The sequence below is a fragment of the Hippoglossus stenolepis genome, chromosome 20 (assembly GCF_022539355.2).
Source record: "Hippoglossus stenolepis isolate QCI-W04-F060 chromosome 20, HSTE1.2, whole genome shotgun sequence".
Taxonomy (NCBI): domain Eukaryota; kingdom Metazoa; phylum Chordata; class Actinopteri; order Pleuronectiformes; family Pleuronectidae; genus Hippoglossus; species Hippoglossus stenolepis.
Genome location: NC_061502.1, coordinates 14,984,499 through 15,001,688, shown reverse-complemented (window position 1 = coordinate 15,001,688; position 17,190 = coordinate 14,984,499). Strand labels below are relative to the sequence as shown.

Below are 17,190 nucleotides of genomic sequence, written 5' to 3'. Positions count from 1 at the left end.
ACAGTTTGTACATCAGTTGTTCACATATTGATCTGATTTATTAAAACAAGAGTTGTGCTTATAATTTAAAAAGGACCCTGCAAAGAAGCGATACAGTAATTGTTGGAGTTTCACTAAGTGAAATGATGTTTGGTTCATACAATACTTGTTAAAAAAAAAAAAGCTTTACAGTAGTACTTTAATCACTGACAGTAAAGACGCCTGCTAGAGAGAAGATTTGAGGTCTGTTATAGTGTAAATGAGACATGAGACGACAAACTAATACTGATACTGGTGCATAGAAAGCAACAAAACACTGCAGGTCACAGCAGAAGTTTTGCCTTTGTGCTTCTCTCCTGTTTGGTACCGTGACGGACCTCGTCACTTGATCCTCGCGACATCAACACACTCCAGGTCGAGTGTTTGAGATGTCCCGCGCACACAAAATGTAACAATAAAATATTTTGTCTAGAAAATATATATTTACAATTATAAATAACTATTAACAATGAAATAGAAACATTTCTATTTGTTAAATAAACAACTTTGCATAAAACGGTGAAACCAAGAACCTTATTAAAGCAAAAAACCCACAAAGACCAACACACGGCAACAAAAACAAATGGAAGAATAGTGAGTCCGTCCCTGCAACATGTGGTAAATCGGCTCCTCTACAAACGAGGATTTGTGCACGTGACAATTTTACCACACAGACTTTCATTGTCCTTCATTTTTCAGTCTCCAGGAACATCGTTTTTTTCCCCCCCGCGCTTCGGTTTTACCTCTTTCTACCCTGAGACTCGATGCGTCGAGACCCTGTGACCTCTAGCACAGCCAGGAGGTGGGCACCCACTGGGGCTCAGTGTCCAGCTTGTCAATCAGCCGGCGCAGCTCGTGGAAAGCCTGGTCGGGATCCATGTTCACGAGGGTCGCATCGAAGAAGTGACCGAAATTGTGCTCCATCTCACGGGCCTTCTCGATGACGTCCTTCAGCTCCTCCGGCTGCGCACAGAAAACAGATAGAGAGAGAAACAGAATGTGAGAGGGGACCTGAGATCCTAATGTTTAATGCTATGGTCATTATGAGGGATCCCGGATCTACTCAATTGAAATGCGTTCTCATGAGGGGGCCTTGGTCGAGTGCCATTCTACTTTTATGAGGTGATGCTCGCTTTCTAATTATCAGTGTCCTGCCTAACTCTTAATAACCGAACTGAAATATAACTTCTTTTCTCAGTGTCGGGGAGCACAAGACCAATGTTTCTTTTTTTTTCCTGTGACAAGTCTTACGGCCTTTATTTAGCTAAAACATAACAAGGACTGAAACTACCACATTTATAACATAACACATACATCATATTTCATTAACAACATGAACTTGACGGGGAAATACTGCACCGCACAGTGGGTACCTTTGGTGTTTTCCCGTCTGTGGCCAGCAGGGTGCGTAGTCGTTCCTGAGAAGGAGGAGCGATGAAGATGACATAGGGCTTGAGGTTGGAGGTCCTCAACACTTGCAGTGACTGACAAGAGAAAAACAAAGGACACAAGTTACTAGTCAATCAAGTTTATATGATAAATGAATCAGTCATCGGCAGTAAAGAGTTTTTAATCGCATTGTAATAGTGTCACTATGTTAATATGTAGTAGTTGATATTGTGGAGAGAGACAGTATAAACAAGTCTTTACCCTCGTGTGCATGCAGAGCAGGCAGATACGTCCAGAGTTGACGATGTGTCGGATCGAGTCGGTGCCGGTCCCGTAAAGGTTCTTCTCATATTCCCCCGACTCGATGAACTTCCCTACCGCCAAATCGGTTTCAAAGGCAGATCGACTCACAAAATGGTACTCGCGGCCATTCCGTTCATGTATCCTCGGGTTTCTGGTTGTGTCTGTTAGGCATCAAAAAGATGGGAGAATTTAGATTTGAACTCAATTCTACAATCACCATGATGTTTTTGCACTAAATGTCACTTTAATCAATTGAAAATAAGTCTTATGCACTAGTTCTCAAGTTGTGTCTACTAACTGTCTCAAAATTGACAATTTGAACATGTTGTGCAGTAAAAGTTGATTTATTTGAATTTCTTACTGACTCACACACATTCATTTTAAATCTGGTTGTGTATTTATCGCTGCCACGCCCTCCGGCCTTGTGTGAACTTACGTGGCACCGCGACAGCAAACTTTTCCGGCTCGATGGAGAGAAGCCTCCGACGCAGCTCGTCGTGGCCGCTGCTAGTCGGGCCAATCAGAGCTATGGGGCGTTTACGATTGGCAGGCTGGTGATAAAGGGACATCTCCTCATAGGTCAGGACTTCATCGTAGTCTGAGGAGACAGTTGGGAGGGATTAATGAAACGTCCCTGAACAAATCCCTTATAGTTCTTCTGGAACTCACTCTGACCTTTAACCTGCCTGTGGAGGCGGGAAAGAGGTGAGAGGATTTAGAGATCTATAAATGATCTCACTATTACATTATTGTTACTGTGAACATTTCTCAGCGTATCTCAAGTCTTTTTTTAGCAGCTTTCCGATTCATATTTGACTCTACACACACACAAAACACAACTATCAGTGAGGGTGTGTCTGTGTATAAATGAGTTTCTGTACGTGAACCAATAGAAACACAGGTCCCTCCAAACCATTTAGGCACCTGCTGGAGACTAATCTGATCTGTGACACGTCCAGTCTGGACAAGCTGCTGCGCGAGCGACAAGACGTGTCAGCTCCTGCTAACGAGTGAGGTTAAGACTGACAGTGTGTGGACACTTGGCAGCTGCCCAGTGTGGAAGCCGCCTGTCGGGGAAGTTGTAAATAAGCAGAGACAGTGGGACACGTTTCTTTGGACTAGGTGTGTAGCTTCTCTTTGGTATTGTGAGACGGAGGCACTTCTCACTTTGTGAAGCTGCTGAGTTAAAGTTAAAGTCTTACCAGTACTTCTGCTCAAGCTCAATGTGTTCTTCTTCCTCTGCTTCTTGCTCTTCTTTGCATACCAATGTTTCCCTGGAATAATTACAAGTGAAAAGATTTAGCTGTCGGAGCTGGATTATCATTTCACATTTTCTTCCTAGACGCTGCAAATGCAAATCTTATAAATTCTTTTTTTTTAACCACGATCCATTCACCTTGGTGCTCTTCACTCCTGTCTGTTATAGTTTTCTTCAAGGTCTCTCTCTGCTGCTGGAAGCTTTTCCCTGAGAGAAGCAGATGGAAACAAGTCAGCAAATGCACAGCACAAACACATCCAGTGTCTTTTCCATTTCAAAAGCCCCATGATGTTTATTAAAAAACACATTAGAACATTCTGGTTTTTTGTATAAAAAACATCTCAGATGATAGTTGATGACATTACAAGTCCTGAGCTTTTATTGAGCTACAAATATCTTTCATGCTCTTTTTATACTTTCCAGAAATGTGGAGGAGCAGGTAAAAAGTTGCCCAGCTTTCCATTTCCAGTGCTTAACCCAATTTTCTTCCAGCCACAACAGTCCTGGGTCAGAGAGTAATCGCAAATAGTTCTTAGGTGTTTGTTTTAATCTGCTTGATGTGCCAGGTGGGCGGTGTTTCCTGCCAGGTTAGTTATTAGTCACAGACAAGTTTCAAGTGCCTTTCTGTGACTGATTATTCCCACGTAGAACGACAAATGGAACTAATAATCAACCAATCAAAGTTGTCCTGTGTGGTAGTTGCATTATGCATTCATTGTTAATCTGGTATCAAGTACTACTGTTTATTTTTGGTGTGCAGTGAGATTTTTTATTTATTTATTTATTTTTTTAGACGACATAGCCCATTTAGGTACAACCATGAGGTTACATATCCTATAGCTTTTTCTGGCAGTTCAGCCTTTTACACCCTCTGATGTCTCTACAAACCTTATTTGCATGCAACTCCAATTTCGCTGACCCCTTTTTTCACAAACACACCACAGGTCAGAAAAATACCAAACAGCTCAAATGCAAAAAGTATGTGTAAGAATAATGTAGGTTTTAAAATATACAGTACCTAGACTTATAGTTTGAATACAGTTTGAACAGTCGGTTGTAGTTTACTTCTCTGTATGTTATAGTGAATGTTTTTACTTTTTAAGTCAAGGATTAAAGTGCTTTACAAAGTCTGTCTCATTCATCCATACACACACAGATTCACACTGATGTTAGGCGTTTAGCGTCTTGCTCAAGGACAGTTGGACACACACTGTGGGAGCCCGACACCCTCAACCTCCTGAAGCATGTTATCTTTATGTCCAGGTCACTTGTGTATAAAAATAAATAATACTCCAAAACAAACACAGATAATAATAATGAATGAATACTTGTGTATGACTTTTCTAGACTTCTTGCAATGGTAGCTGAATGTCCTTGCAGTTGCTATCGACCCTTGTGAAGCAGCACATTAAATATTGATATTCAGCCCCGGTATGATCCCCACCTGGAATGAGTCCAGCCAGGGGCTGGTTGTCCTCATCTCCATCCCTGTAGGCCTGCCACCAGTTGGGGTCGTCCTGGCTGATGACATGGAGGATGTCTCCCTTCTGGAAGGACAGGCCCAGCTCCCGGCACGGCACGAAGGGATCATCAGAGGGGTCGTAATCGAAGTAAGCACGAACGTGCATCTGAGGACGAGGGTTTACAACTTCAAGGTTGGCGTTGCATGCATGCAGACAGGCACAGTCGCGCACACCCACATCATTAGAGACTTACCACAGTCTGTCTGTGTGGGGCAGGTTTAATCTGAGAGCTCGGGATGAGGAGGAAGGTCAGAGTGCCGTGCATTTGTTGCTGATGGAAAAGATGAGACGCGATGAATTAAACATGACAGGGAACACATTTCCATAAAAGAAGACTATTTTTGGACAATATTTACCCAGGAGCTTACAGTTTTAGAATTTTGTATTGCTAAGCTGGTGGATGTATGACACAATTTGAAAGAGAATCTATTCAGAAACAGCCAATAAACCAATAAATTAATACATTTTTTCAGGTGCAAATACAGTCCGCAGTGATGACCCCTCACCAGTAAGTCGTGGACTTCGTTGACATGTTTCCCGCGCATTGGAACCCCGTTGATCTCCAGGATCTCGTCTCCCTCGCTGAGGAGGCCGCTCCGCTCCGCTGCTCCGCCTTTCACCACCCGACTCACCACCACGCTGTCCATGTCGTTACGTACCGTGGCGCCCTGATGGCAACACACACACACACACACGGATTGTTCATACACAGCTGAGGACTGAGATGATCTTTCAACACACTGGATTATTAACATGTAACTGATCATACTATTCTGTAAAATGACACTGGACATAGAGGTGAAGTCTGAAAGCAGAAGGAGAAGCTTGAATATACAGAAACAAAACTGCGAAGACCACTGTGTCATTGAAAACATTTCCAACTCTGGAACTCACACTCTCAGGCAGTTAGTTTGTTGCCCTGTTGGTTTGTGGGTAAACTGACACCGACACACCCAGGTGATAAATGTGAGAGCTGGAGCCTGGTCAAGTACACAAAAACTCCCATGACACAATATTGAGTGATGCTGAATTCCCATAATGTATTCCCAGTGATCCAGTTACCCTTGTTTTTTTAATGCTCTATTTGAACAGCTCGACGTGAAGGCTGGGTACCAATTTTAAATGTTTACAGTACTGTAATTATATCCCCGTTTGTTTCTCATGCTTTACTTTGCCTTCTGTGATGCTGATTTACAACATTCACAAGTCGATTATAAAGCGTGAAGCGGGTTAAACGGCAGAGAGTCTGTGAGAAAATGTTGAGAGACGACAAGACACGGTCGAGAGAAGTGTCTGAAAAAGACTAATGATGGTGTCTTACCAGTGGAGTGTCGAGGGCCTTCTCTAACCGCACAAGTTTAACCGTCTCTCCGAGGTACTGTGTCTCATTTTCCTCCGCCATTTCCTGCGTCGCCACGCTGTCGTGAGCCTGCATCAGTGCCTGCCACGTACAAACGAACAGTACGCACATACACGTAATAGACAGAAACACAGACAGACAAAAAGAAAATAATGGGACAGGCAGTGTGAGGTAAAGTGATTGCTACGGTCGTAAATCATCATAAATGTGGTAGTTTCAGTCCTTGTTTTTTTGTTGGATACAAAACCCTTTTCATAAGACATGCCCCTGCTACCAGATCGCCCATCTCTTTTAACAAGTGCAGTCAGCAAACCCACCTCTAAGCCAGAAATAATACAGAGATTGGGCCTTCACTTCATTTAATATGACAAGCGCTCCGTACCGCATAATTAATAACCGTCAGTCCAAATTAGTTTCTTTGTGCTGCGGCAGAGCGGACCTGAGAGATTGGAGGCCGGGCTAAGCTTTGGCGTTCACACAATCCGTCTTAATCTCTCCTCGCAGTTAGGAGTCAGGATCCACTGCCATCAATCATCAAACACTTTGTGGCTCCCCGGCTCGTGAGGACAACGTGTCCTGGAAAATGGTGAAAGGGGGCTGACTTGAGGCGGATCTCTTCCTTTCGCACTCATACACGTCTCCATTTGCTTTGGGCATGAGGTTGTTTACCTGTGACTCATGTGATCCTCAACTCTCCGCAGAGAAACCAACACACAATCTGTTCCCCTCTCTGTGCCACGAGGCAGGCTCATCATCACATCTCACCGGCCCTGCTGGCTACACGGTTCCAACTCAGTGGAGGGGTTAAGGGGCCGGTGGGAGACTTTGTAGTTCACATGGCCACATGGGTCAAACATTAGACCCCCGGCGCTTGACCGTAAAATCCACAACCGTAAAATCACGACAGTCATACACCTGAGGTCTTTTCTCACTTTACTGCCTCACTAATGGACGACGACAGTCTTATAATGCGATGATGTTTTTTTTAAGTTGAAGCCACTTCAAGGCGATGCACCTTGAATATATGTTTGCTTCTTCTAATGTTGACATAAAAACGCTCAACTAAATAGATGCACCACAATCAAATGTCTTAGTCTTTTCATCATGTGACTCCTCACACCGCGGCGGACGGCGGTGGCCTATCTGTACCTGTGATGAAAGGTGAAGCTTGTGGCTCAGCACACCTAAGAGGAACATCCTAATCATCCAGTGGTCAACTGTGCCAACAGCAGCCAGGGTGAGATCATTACTTAACAGGTTACCACCAGCTGAGAGGTGGATGAAGTACTCAAACATCTACACAAGCAAAAGTTTAAATACATAGACGAAAATGTACGACATTAACAATTCTACTAAAAGCAAGTAAGTACAAGTAAGTACTTGCTTTTTAATATACTTCAAGTATCAAAAGTACTTGCAGAGTGTAGCCAATTCCCAAAAGCAACATGCTAGTACATTATTATGGCTGAGTCACGGCGGTGGCCTCTTCCGAATTAATTTAAAGCATTTCTTAACAGGTTTGAACCAGTTCCCCTCTTGTTACTGATTACTTTTGAAAATATATGGAGAGTACAGATATTTGCTGTGGTGTACAAGTAAAGTAGTTGTAGTAGTAGAAGTAGTCAAGTTAAGTACAATAACGAAGTAAATGTACTTTGTTACATCATACCACTGGTTACCATCAAACTTCTAACTCCCCCAACCCAGTGTGACGATAATTTTTGCTGATTAAATATATCAGGACAGATATTTTTCCTCTTTGCATACGATTGATTACATATATTTTAAATCTTTCATAGTCTAAAACCCCATCTCTAAAATATCTGCTCACTTTTATCCCGATACTCTGTCATAACAAGTACGGAAAGGCCAGAACAGTCCACTATTCAATTACTTTTCCCTGCTGAGATTAATGTAATAATATCATCTTGTAATTGCTTTAAATGACATATTAGATTCTTTTTGGATCACAGATTAAACATGTTCATCTTGTAAGATGTCTGACATCTTCCATCAGCTGTGAGGAGGATTCACCTTCGCCGGGAGGACGATGTTTTCATCCATGAGAACAAACCTCATTAAAGCCGTCAGAACATGGTCTTCATCAATCTAAACGCCTGAGTATCAATACAGGGAAACTGTAAACTGCCCCAGTGCTGCAGACACACACCAGTAAGATTATAAACTTTTTGAGTTCTGCCTTTTAAAAGAAATAATTTAAGGGAAACTGACAAGCACTCGGCTGCGAAGAATGAACCAATCACACCTTTTCATTAGCAGGAGAGCTGACCCACATTACAGCCTAATTTACATAATGGCCTTTCTTGAGACCAACTACATTAATCTTTGGAGCAGAACACGAGCTGACCTTGAGAGTTTAGAATTTTGCACACCCTCAAATAATTGCTGATGATAAGGGATAAAATTAATGTGTTGAAAAGGATTTAAACATCTGCCCTGCCCGAGTGTCCTTGAGCAAAACAATAAATTAAAGGGGGCACTAGCATGACATGACCTTACGACTTCCTCTATGAAGGGGCGGCTTCCTATTATCTCTTTCCTCTTGTACAGGGTTCTGTAGCAATCTGTCATTTGATCGGCATTTTAATCAAGTACAGTGACGCAAAGTGAACTGTCCTTCACTTGTCTTTGAGCTGGAATGATTTTCCTCTAATAGAAGACGTGCTGGTCTTTACCTAACCCTGACCTCTGCTCGTCCAGTGGAAGGTGTGAGAGAAACAATCAGCCCTTTGATATCCGTATTTCAGTATTATAATTATGATCAACTAAATAAATGAAGTTGGCCTCTAATGCTCTGTGGCCTCACTGGTGTTACATCAATCACATTGTGGGGTCAAGGGGGGGAGATATGAAAGGTCACAGCCAGCATAAGGATCTCTGACCTGGAGATGAGGATTTGTGAGCAGAGCCTTGAGCTCCAGACCCTCCTTCTGTTGGCTGGACTGGAGAATCTTCTGCACCTGGACAGAGACAAAGACCCACAGCAGTGCTATGGTTAGTTAAACTGTGTGATTATCACTCACAGCTATAACCCAATAAAGACCCAATTTGAAACCTGAAACTATCTTGTACGGAAAAAGTTTGTGTAATAGAATTTTTATTCAAAATCTAAATGCTCTTAAAACGTTGAGGCAGCCAATTAACACTGTTAATTCAGATTAGAGTCGAAGCCATGCTGCTCAATCACCTGTACTGTTCATCATAAGTATTCTTAAATATAGACGGAGCAGGTTTTTATTTTCAATAGTTTCTGCATTATTGGAAAACTTTCTAACTTCACACCGAAAAGCAGACATAACATAATAACATAACGATGCTCCATCTCCTGAGCCACAACTGCCCTGTCAACTGCATGATGAAAAGAGTTTGGACACTCACAGAGTTGTAAGATAAAATAAAAAGTGTGGACAGACATATATAAATGTGTAGACCGCACAGTCACACATAGTATTTGGCTTCTTATAGAAACTCACAGAAGCATTTTACATTCCAGCCAGAAAAGCTGTAAAGCAACTTGCTAAGGGCGGAGTCATACACTTTGAAAAACAAAACACTCAAACTAAATTCACAACATGATTCATTCTCACTATGTCTGTTTACACACGAAAGTTGCATTTAAATATTTAACAAGCACAAACTTGGAAAGTAGCTGAACTACAACACACTGGACTTTTCCAAGCCTCCACTCTGCTCCATTTGTATTCATTTCTGTCTTTTCTCCTCTCTGTTTTGTTTCTATGTTAATCACTGGGTTCCCGTGTTGACGTTTGGTGGGGGATGCTATTGTTTGTGGCTTGGACTCTTTACTGAATCATGACAGTTGGGGTTGTGGCGTTCTGTTACTCTTCCATCTTTCAGCCTGCTCCTCTTCATTTCCTGTTCAGAGGTTGGTTCATCCATTACACTAATCAAAGCTCTCACTAACAAGGTGACGCACTTTCCCCCTCCCCCCAGTTACCAGCGCAGTCCTCGGCCCACTCTGCTATAAGCTGCTGGAGTTTCTTTTTCTGGACGCCCAGATCCTGGCCTGCTTCCTGCGGTGCACAGCAACACTCAGCCAGCACCGAGGGCTGCTGGGAGATTAGTTTACCCAGAGACCAATCTGAGTGTCACACAGCACAGCCACTTGGTTTAAACACACTGCGGCTCAAATTATTATATGTTGTTAAGCGCTTCGGGAGCTGTACACACACTGATTTACTGTATGCAGGAAGACAATGTGTTTTTATTATTTTCTGGAGTTCATGTCTGAAAACATCTTCTGTTAAAACCACCGCTGTCAACACTGCAACAGAAAGTGCTGCTTCATGCCATTTGAATGGACCTTACACAGCTCATAGCTGCTTCATCAAAATGAAGGTGGAATTTTACACATCTAGCAATAGCCTACAAATCCCACAGCACCAGTCTGACTGCTGAAAAGCCTGTATTACATTCTTTCTAGTGGTGCACCGATGTATCGGCCGTATATCGGTAGCGGCCGATATTCGCCTCGTTTACTGCTATCGGCGTATCGGTAATAAACTTGACTTTCACCGATAACATTGGCCGATATTCATTGGTATGTTTTCTGCAGCCTGCCAATCTGGCATCCAGATTATAGTACACTGACGCCGGGTTTACACCGGGCGCTGAAGCGCCGCGCAGCGCAGCGCCAAGGAAAGCCAGGCGCCTCCCATCCCCCTGTTAAACCTTTGTGCGGTTCACATGGGCTGCGATGCGCCGCATCAGCCAGCGCCCTTCACCGATGGTTTCGGCGAAGGAAGCGTGACGCGCCAGGAAACAGACTGAAAATGATTTTAAACGATATAAATGACATATTTGATATGATATAAATGATCAAATATGCATCCCATACTTGTATTCCCCTTCTGTTGTCCTGGAGTTTTAATTTTCCCAATTTTCCCAATCACATAATTAAATGTCCCCCTCTGCCCATCCACTACAGCCACACAAGCAGTCATATAGATAAAAAGAGAGAGGGGGCTAAAGGCTTGCTTGGAGAATACGTCATTTACCCCGACACCCGACATTGAACGGGTTACATACAACAACAAGCGGAGAACCGCGGGCTGACCGACGCGAGAAATGCGGGTCCGGTGTGAACAGCCAGGCGGCTGCGCGTTGAGAACACGCTGGCGCGGGGGGCGCTTCAGCGCCCGTGTAAACCCGGGCTACACACCAAGAAGGCCACATGCAAGTAATAAACAAATATCGGTATTGGTATCGGCTATCGGCTAGATTGTTGTTTTAAATATCGGTATCGGTATCGGCCAAGAATTTCCATATCGGTGCATCCCTAATTCTTTCATGTTGCACATAGCAAAGGTCGACACTAATCCTAATGAAGCGCCTATTGTGAGAGTAGTTTGTCATAGATGTCGGGTGTTTTCGGGCGCTGGGCTCCATGTGACAGGCTGCGTTCGAGGCGCAGCTCTGCAAGGATACAAGTCAATTACTGTCACTTTGCTATAGCAGAGACCGACTGGTTTGTGTTTTGTCAACGAGGAAGTCAGGTGTGGCCACATCCCACCTTCTCTGACCTGATTCCTGAAATGATTTCTTGCTCTCTGTCCCTCTCTTTGAAGAAATAGCAACCGGTGGATGAGGAACTTATCCATTTGCAAAGTAGTGCAACACCAAAAAACATATTTACATTTTGTTTCATGCCTTCCTTCTTTTCTTTTCTTGTCCTTTTAAAATGTAGAGCATCTCCTTGTCATCTCCTCCTCTTTCAGCCTAATTCTCCAATTCAAATTTGTCTTCCCTCTGCCACTTTTCACTTTTTCCAGCTCACTCATGCATGGCCTAGATCCTACAAAATTCAAATTTCTACTTTGCCTCATCTTGTTAACCACAAGACAATTTACATTTTATAATTATTCAGAATGCCATGGTTGCCTTTTGGGCTTCTTTGTTGAATTAGTCATCACCAGCAGCAAATATTTTTCATGCTTCATTGAGTTTATTTGGTTTTACTCACACAAATGTGCTCGGCTCTAAATATAAACTTAACAGGGTCCAAACTATAAATTGGCGATTCAATCTATGCACAAACTCTCACTGTTTTGTGACATAATTAAAAATGAAGGAGTTTAAGTATCTTGGGTCTTTTTCACGAGAGAGGAATCTACGTTAAAAACCTCACTTTGTCTACTTTTCCTTAACTTTTCCTTAACTTTTCCTTAACTTTTCCTACTGCAAAAAATACTTTTTTTTGTTTTTGGGGTGTGTACCTCCACGCAGAGATCCTGTGCTTGTGCTGTGAGGGGTGAGGTGGGGGTGGCTCTGCTCATCTGCTGGGAGACGGCGCTGAAGATGGAGTAGGCATTCTTGAAGTCCTCCTTGGCGAGGAGCTGCATTATCAGCTCCACATCCTGTTGGCTCTGTGTGTCAGTCAGGCACTGCTGCATCCACTTCAGAGCCTGCAGCAGCTCCTCCAGTTCTGAGAGACAGAGGCACACACAGTGAGGGGCAGCGCCGGGACACACAGGCACAAAATAACAGAAGCCAGGAATTTTTTCTGCAAGGTTAAATTTCCTGACAACACAGCCTCTGAATGTGATGAAGCTCAGCTGCCAAATCTGTATATCACAGGTTTCCACCAGCACATTCGACCTGCATTTGACCCTTTAAGACCAGACTGTTGTTTGACGCTAATCTCATGTTATACAAGACCTCAGTCTAAAAAAGGTAGTTGGATAAGGGTGCAAGTTGTTTTTTTTGAAAAAAGTAATTTCTTATTGTATGTGGGCATCAGTATTCAGATGAATGAAAATACTTTTAGATGTGCAAACATTTTAAATCTCAGGTGATTTGACTTTGGCTCTTGAGTTGCTTAAGATTTAGTTCCCTTGCTTATAAATGTAAGGTTCTAATCCACAGCTCATGTGAATACAGCATATCTCCTCTATACGCACTATGCATGTGTCTTTTTATTTCCATTGATCTATTAATGACCTCTGTTCCCAGACTTAGGACCTCTGTGGATGGTTGACGGCCCCTGCTACACATCACCCTCCTCCACTGCAGCCCTCTGCTCTGCCCCCTCAATGGTCATTGTTTTAACTCCTTTTCTTTTCACTGAATTTTTGTTGGACCTCACAATTCCCCATTCTTCTCTGATATCTGCATTCCTCCTCTCCTTTGTGGCCTCCCCTCCTCCTTACACCCCTTTGACCCCATACAGACTTTACAACCCCCGCCCCACCACAGCTTTACTCACCATCTACAGGATCATGGTAGCATGTGTCTTTGGTGGCGTTCTCCTTTCCCTCGAAGGTGGGGTTGTCAATCCCCAACTTGGGGTTCTCTGAAAGTTTCTTGAGCCTCAGCGAAGCGTTGGGGTCGATGTCGTGCTTCCCCCTGCCGTCTTCCTCTCTCCTCTTCCTCAGCTCCTCCTGGTAGTGCTGGATCCGCTCCATGTGGGCACTGCTGTGTGGGGTTTTGATGAGACTACTTTCCTCTCCCGGACAGTCCACAGCCCTCTCCCTTTGGGTCTTGGCCTGACCAGAGGCCTCTTGCACAAAACCGTTCATATGGGTGGTGATCATCCCTGCTGCACTAGTGTACAGCTCAAACCCCCCCCCAGTGTTTACTGAGATCCTCTCGAACGTTACGGGGCTTTGGTGCTGCTCAACTCCGGGGCCATAGCTCACCAGTGGAGGAAGTTGACTGTTATGTTCTTTTTGTGCTCTGTCATCCTGAAAAAACAAACAAAACACTGTTTATTTAAGTATTTAAATGGTAAACAAAGTATTTGTTTAAAAAAATGGTACACCTAGTTTTCTTTAAGCTGACATACAACCCAACACTTAACAAAATTGCATTATGATCGATCAGAAATATATTTTTAAATGTAGGAAAAACCAAATACACTGATCCGTTGTACACCGAATACCACTGTATGTATATTTGCAGGATTCATTTAGTCATGGGTAATACACTTTATATAAGAGCCTAAATGATTGATTTTTTGATTGATTGATTAGTCATTTGACAGATGAAGCCACTTTTTAAAACAATGCAAAACCTAACCTTGCTACAGATTCTTAAATGTGTGAATTTGCACATTTACCTTGAGTTGACATAATATTAAATTGAATATCTTAAGAATTATGGACAGTTTTTGGTTTTCAACTGAGATAAATCAAGAAAATAATCATCAAATTAACCGATAATGAACATAATCCATAGTTGCAGCGCAGTTTATATATAATTTTAGTTTGAATGTCATTTCTTTAATATCCTCAATTTGTGTTGAGGTGACACATTTCCATTTTTTCCTTCTTGTAATTGGCTGCCACTTGATCAGTGACCAACATTTGCTCCTTCCTCTGCTCATCTATGGCGCCGCTAATCTAACTCCTAACATGGAAAGCTCTCTGGCCTCAGTCACCTGAAATCCCTTCAGTTCAAACTCATCCACTTGCTCGAGTTCACCTGTCCCCAACTGTCCCGCTCTTATGAACAGCTCAACCAGAATATCAATCTGTGGCCTTTGTACGTTAGGCCAAACAAAGGTAATTGCAATGGAACGTGATACACCTACTACTACTACCTGATCTGCCAATGTTGTGGATGTTGTGGATTATAATCTATTTTGAGGATGCTACCTGCTTTAATCTGGATTAGCAAATTTTGTAGCCTTGGACTTGGAGTTTGTTAGTCCAGTTTGTGGTTATATTTCTTAACATTTTGACAAAACAGTCACAGGGTGAAAAGTTGAGGTGATTTTTGCAGGCGAAAAAAGGAGGATAAATATCTAACGCCATCAGGAAGGCTTCAACTTTCGCATAATGACATTAGCTTCTGTTTAAATACGATGTTAAGGCTCAGGTAGGGCTCTCATTTGCCAATTTGCTATGGATTAAATACAATGCAGACTTTCCACATGCCAGGTTAACTTCCACATTAAACTGTCCTCAATACTTCTACTCATCATCCTGTATATGCATAGAGAAAAACCCTGAGGTACCTCGAGGTCAAACACAGCCTTGTCATGGAAAGCCACCTTCTAGGCTCATATCATATAGTCAGTCATACAGTTCATGTCACCGATCAACAAATGGCAGCTCCCCCTCCTCCTCAATCTACTTCCCCAGCTAATTACGTCTGGCAGGTCTGTCCCCCCCGGCTCTTGGTCCAAGCTTCCAAACCCCTCCCCTGCAGAAGTGTTTAGCTCCGTTTAGAGTGGCGGTGTACGGCTGACAAACAGCAGAGACTGCCAGCGGGCCATCTGTTCCTGTGGGCTTAATTAAGCCTGAGATCTCATGCTTCTCTACAGCAGCGCTGAGAGGGATGCTGGGAAGGGACAGAGGGACGTGGGTGGAAGAATGGTAATGACTGGAAGTCCACACACCCACCTCAGACACAAACACACAGGGCAACGTGGTGTCAGAAGGTGTGGAACAACCGCTGCACCATTACGGTGAAATCATCCAGTGTGATGTCAAATTAGACCGTGGCCATCAAAAACAGTTTTTTAAAATAATGTTACAAATAAAAAGAATCTCAGAAGATGTTCAAATTAAAATCAGATAAACTACGACCACTTTTACAGGTTCAGAAACAAACCAGGACGGACCTTGATGTACCCTGATCTTCTTCAACTCTCTGTGCACCACATTTCATGCTGCTCACTCTGATTTAAAATTAAGTCGGAATTTACGAGTGAAATTAGCACTTGAATACCCTCCTCCTTTGCTAGCATCGCTGCCACTTGACAATGCAAAACAATGGTTGCAGCAGAAGTAATGTTTGTGTTCTCATGCTGAGGAAGGTGGTGAAATTTGCCTGAAAGCCCGAGTCAAAGCTTGTGAGTGAACCTTGGGTTTCGAGTCACAGATAGTGTAGTCGACAAAAACATACTTACTTAAGATTACTTAAGATTATACCAGGTACTATAATTAGCTGTGACATGGGCATGACCTGCATGCATAAGATAATCATTCTGATATAAAAGACAATCACCAAACCCATCGCTCCACCATCTTTACTTAAGGATGGTTTTCACACATGGGATTTCCTCATAACTCATAAAATAATCCTGGATGTGTCATAACAGCACAGATACGACACTTTGAGACTCTTTCCTGAGGTAAATACATCAAAACTTCACTCCAGTGCTTTTCATATTTGCACCAAAAAGCACCAGTATGTGAAATATTATTAGTCAGATATGGCCAAAACCTATTTCGAGATGAAAACTTCAATCAGTATCAGTCGATATTGAAAACTATCACTGTTAATGTCACATTATTACTTCTTCTAAGTTGAAGTTGTGGATTTGAACTAATTCTTTATGGTGAGAGAATCACAAAGACTTTTACAAGTCGATCGATAATGTGTCAATAACTTTTGCTATTGATGACATTTATATCGCGGTAATTACTGATATTGTAGATTAGTGACTTTTCATATCTTCCATAGTTTTTATTTGAAATAGTCACACTGACAAAAAAACTTAACCAAACTGATGGATCAGTGTTTTTAGTGGCTTTCACTTCCATCAACCACATCTCTGGCTTTAATAAACTGCATGTAAACAACCAGAGGGTGAAAACACAATAATACTAATTAACAAGTCCCAGTTCTTTAGTTTAATAACAGGGGACCCGGCTGGTTTAGCCCATAAGAAAACTAACTTAACTTAGCGTGTTTCAATGAGAGTCAACGGAGGAACACGGTGGCAAACTTACAGCAGAAGAAAATACGTTGTTAAAGTGTTAAAAAGCGGATTTAAGTGACCGCAACAGCAGCTGCTAACTTAGCTTCGGTAGCCCGGTGCCGCTAACTGCGCAGTTGAAGCTAACTTGTCCCGTTACTCCCTCCGCTACTCACCGCTCCACAGGCACAGAGCTGGGGGTGTGGGGGGGGGGGCGGCTGCTTCAGGTGGGAGAAGCCGTTTATTTCCTTTATATTTCCCCCGACGTCTTGGAGAAGTTTTTTCCACTGCCTCCGCACTCGCTTGTTTTTCGGGGAGAAGCGCAGGGCGAGTGTCGGTGCTCACGGGACCTCTCTGCGGTGGCTTTTTTGTTCAGGCGGCGTCGGGACACTAAACCGCGCCTGGGTGTTTTCAGCCGTCTCCCCTGGCAACACCGCGGCTCTGCGGCGCCCCCTCTCTGCCGGACACGGAACTACCGCGTTTCCCAGCAGACTTCAGAGATGTCCTTTGCACAGGCAGGTCCGAAGTATTACTGAGGTAGAAGTATTCATGTGTACAAATGGAGTTTCCAGTACCAAAAGTTAAAAAACACATTGTGCAGAATGGCCTACTTCATATACATATTCTTCTTGTTTTTACACTGTATATATTA

The 17,190-nt window shown here is 43.0% G+C and overlaps 1 protein-coding gene across 4 annotated transcripts; it reads right to left on the bottom strand.

Moving 5' to 3' along the window:
* Positions 1-16: 16 nt before the first annotated feature.
* Positions 17-16,923, bottom strand: pals1b (protein associated with LIN7 1, MAGUK p55 family member b). Of its 4 annotated transcripts, none has more exons than XM_035144715.2 (14): positions 16,715-16,923; positions 13,098-13,575; positions 12,109-12,317; positions 8,755-8,832; positions 5,813-5,932; positions 4,998-5,159; positions 4,685-4,762; positions 4,413-4,596; positions 3,107-3,175; positions 2,913-2,984; positions 2,147-2,308; positions 1,669-1,871; positions 1,392-1,502; positions 17-981 (listed from the first exon to the last, which is right to left on the bottom strand). In XM_035144715.2, the coding sequence occupies exons 2-14, from the start codon at positions 13,423-13,425 to the stop codon at positions 805-807; spliced, it is 1,953 nt and encodes a 650-aa protein (XP_035000606.1). In that variant the 5' UTR covers positions 13,426-13,575; positions 16,715-16,923; the 3' UTR covers positions 17-804. The 4 variants fall into 4 exon arrangements, with proteins under 4 accessions (XP_035000606.1, XP_035000608.1, XP_035000607.1 ...); XM_035144717.2 differs by having other exon boundaries at positions 5,813-5,920; XM_035144716.2 differs by lacking the exon at positions 16,715-16,923 and adding an exon at positions 16,573-16,590.
* Positions 16,924-17,190: the final 267 nt, after the last annotated feature.

Coding starts and splice junctions, on each gene's coding strand:
- pals1b (XM_035144715.2), bottom strand. CDS start 13,425: ATGATCACCACCCATATGAACGGTTTTGTGCAAGAGGCCTCTGGTCAG. Junction 12,318..13,097: donor CTACCATGATCCTGTAGATG/GTGAGTAAAGCT, acceptor TCTGTCTCTCAG/AACTGGAGGAGCTGCTGCAG. Junction 3,176..4,412: donor CCTGGCTGGACTCATTCCAG/GTGGGGATCATA, acceptor TGCTTCTCTCAG/GGAAAAGCTTCCAGCAGCAG.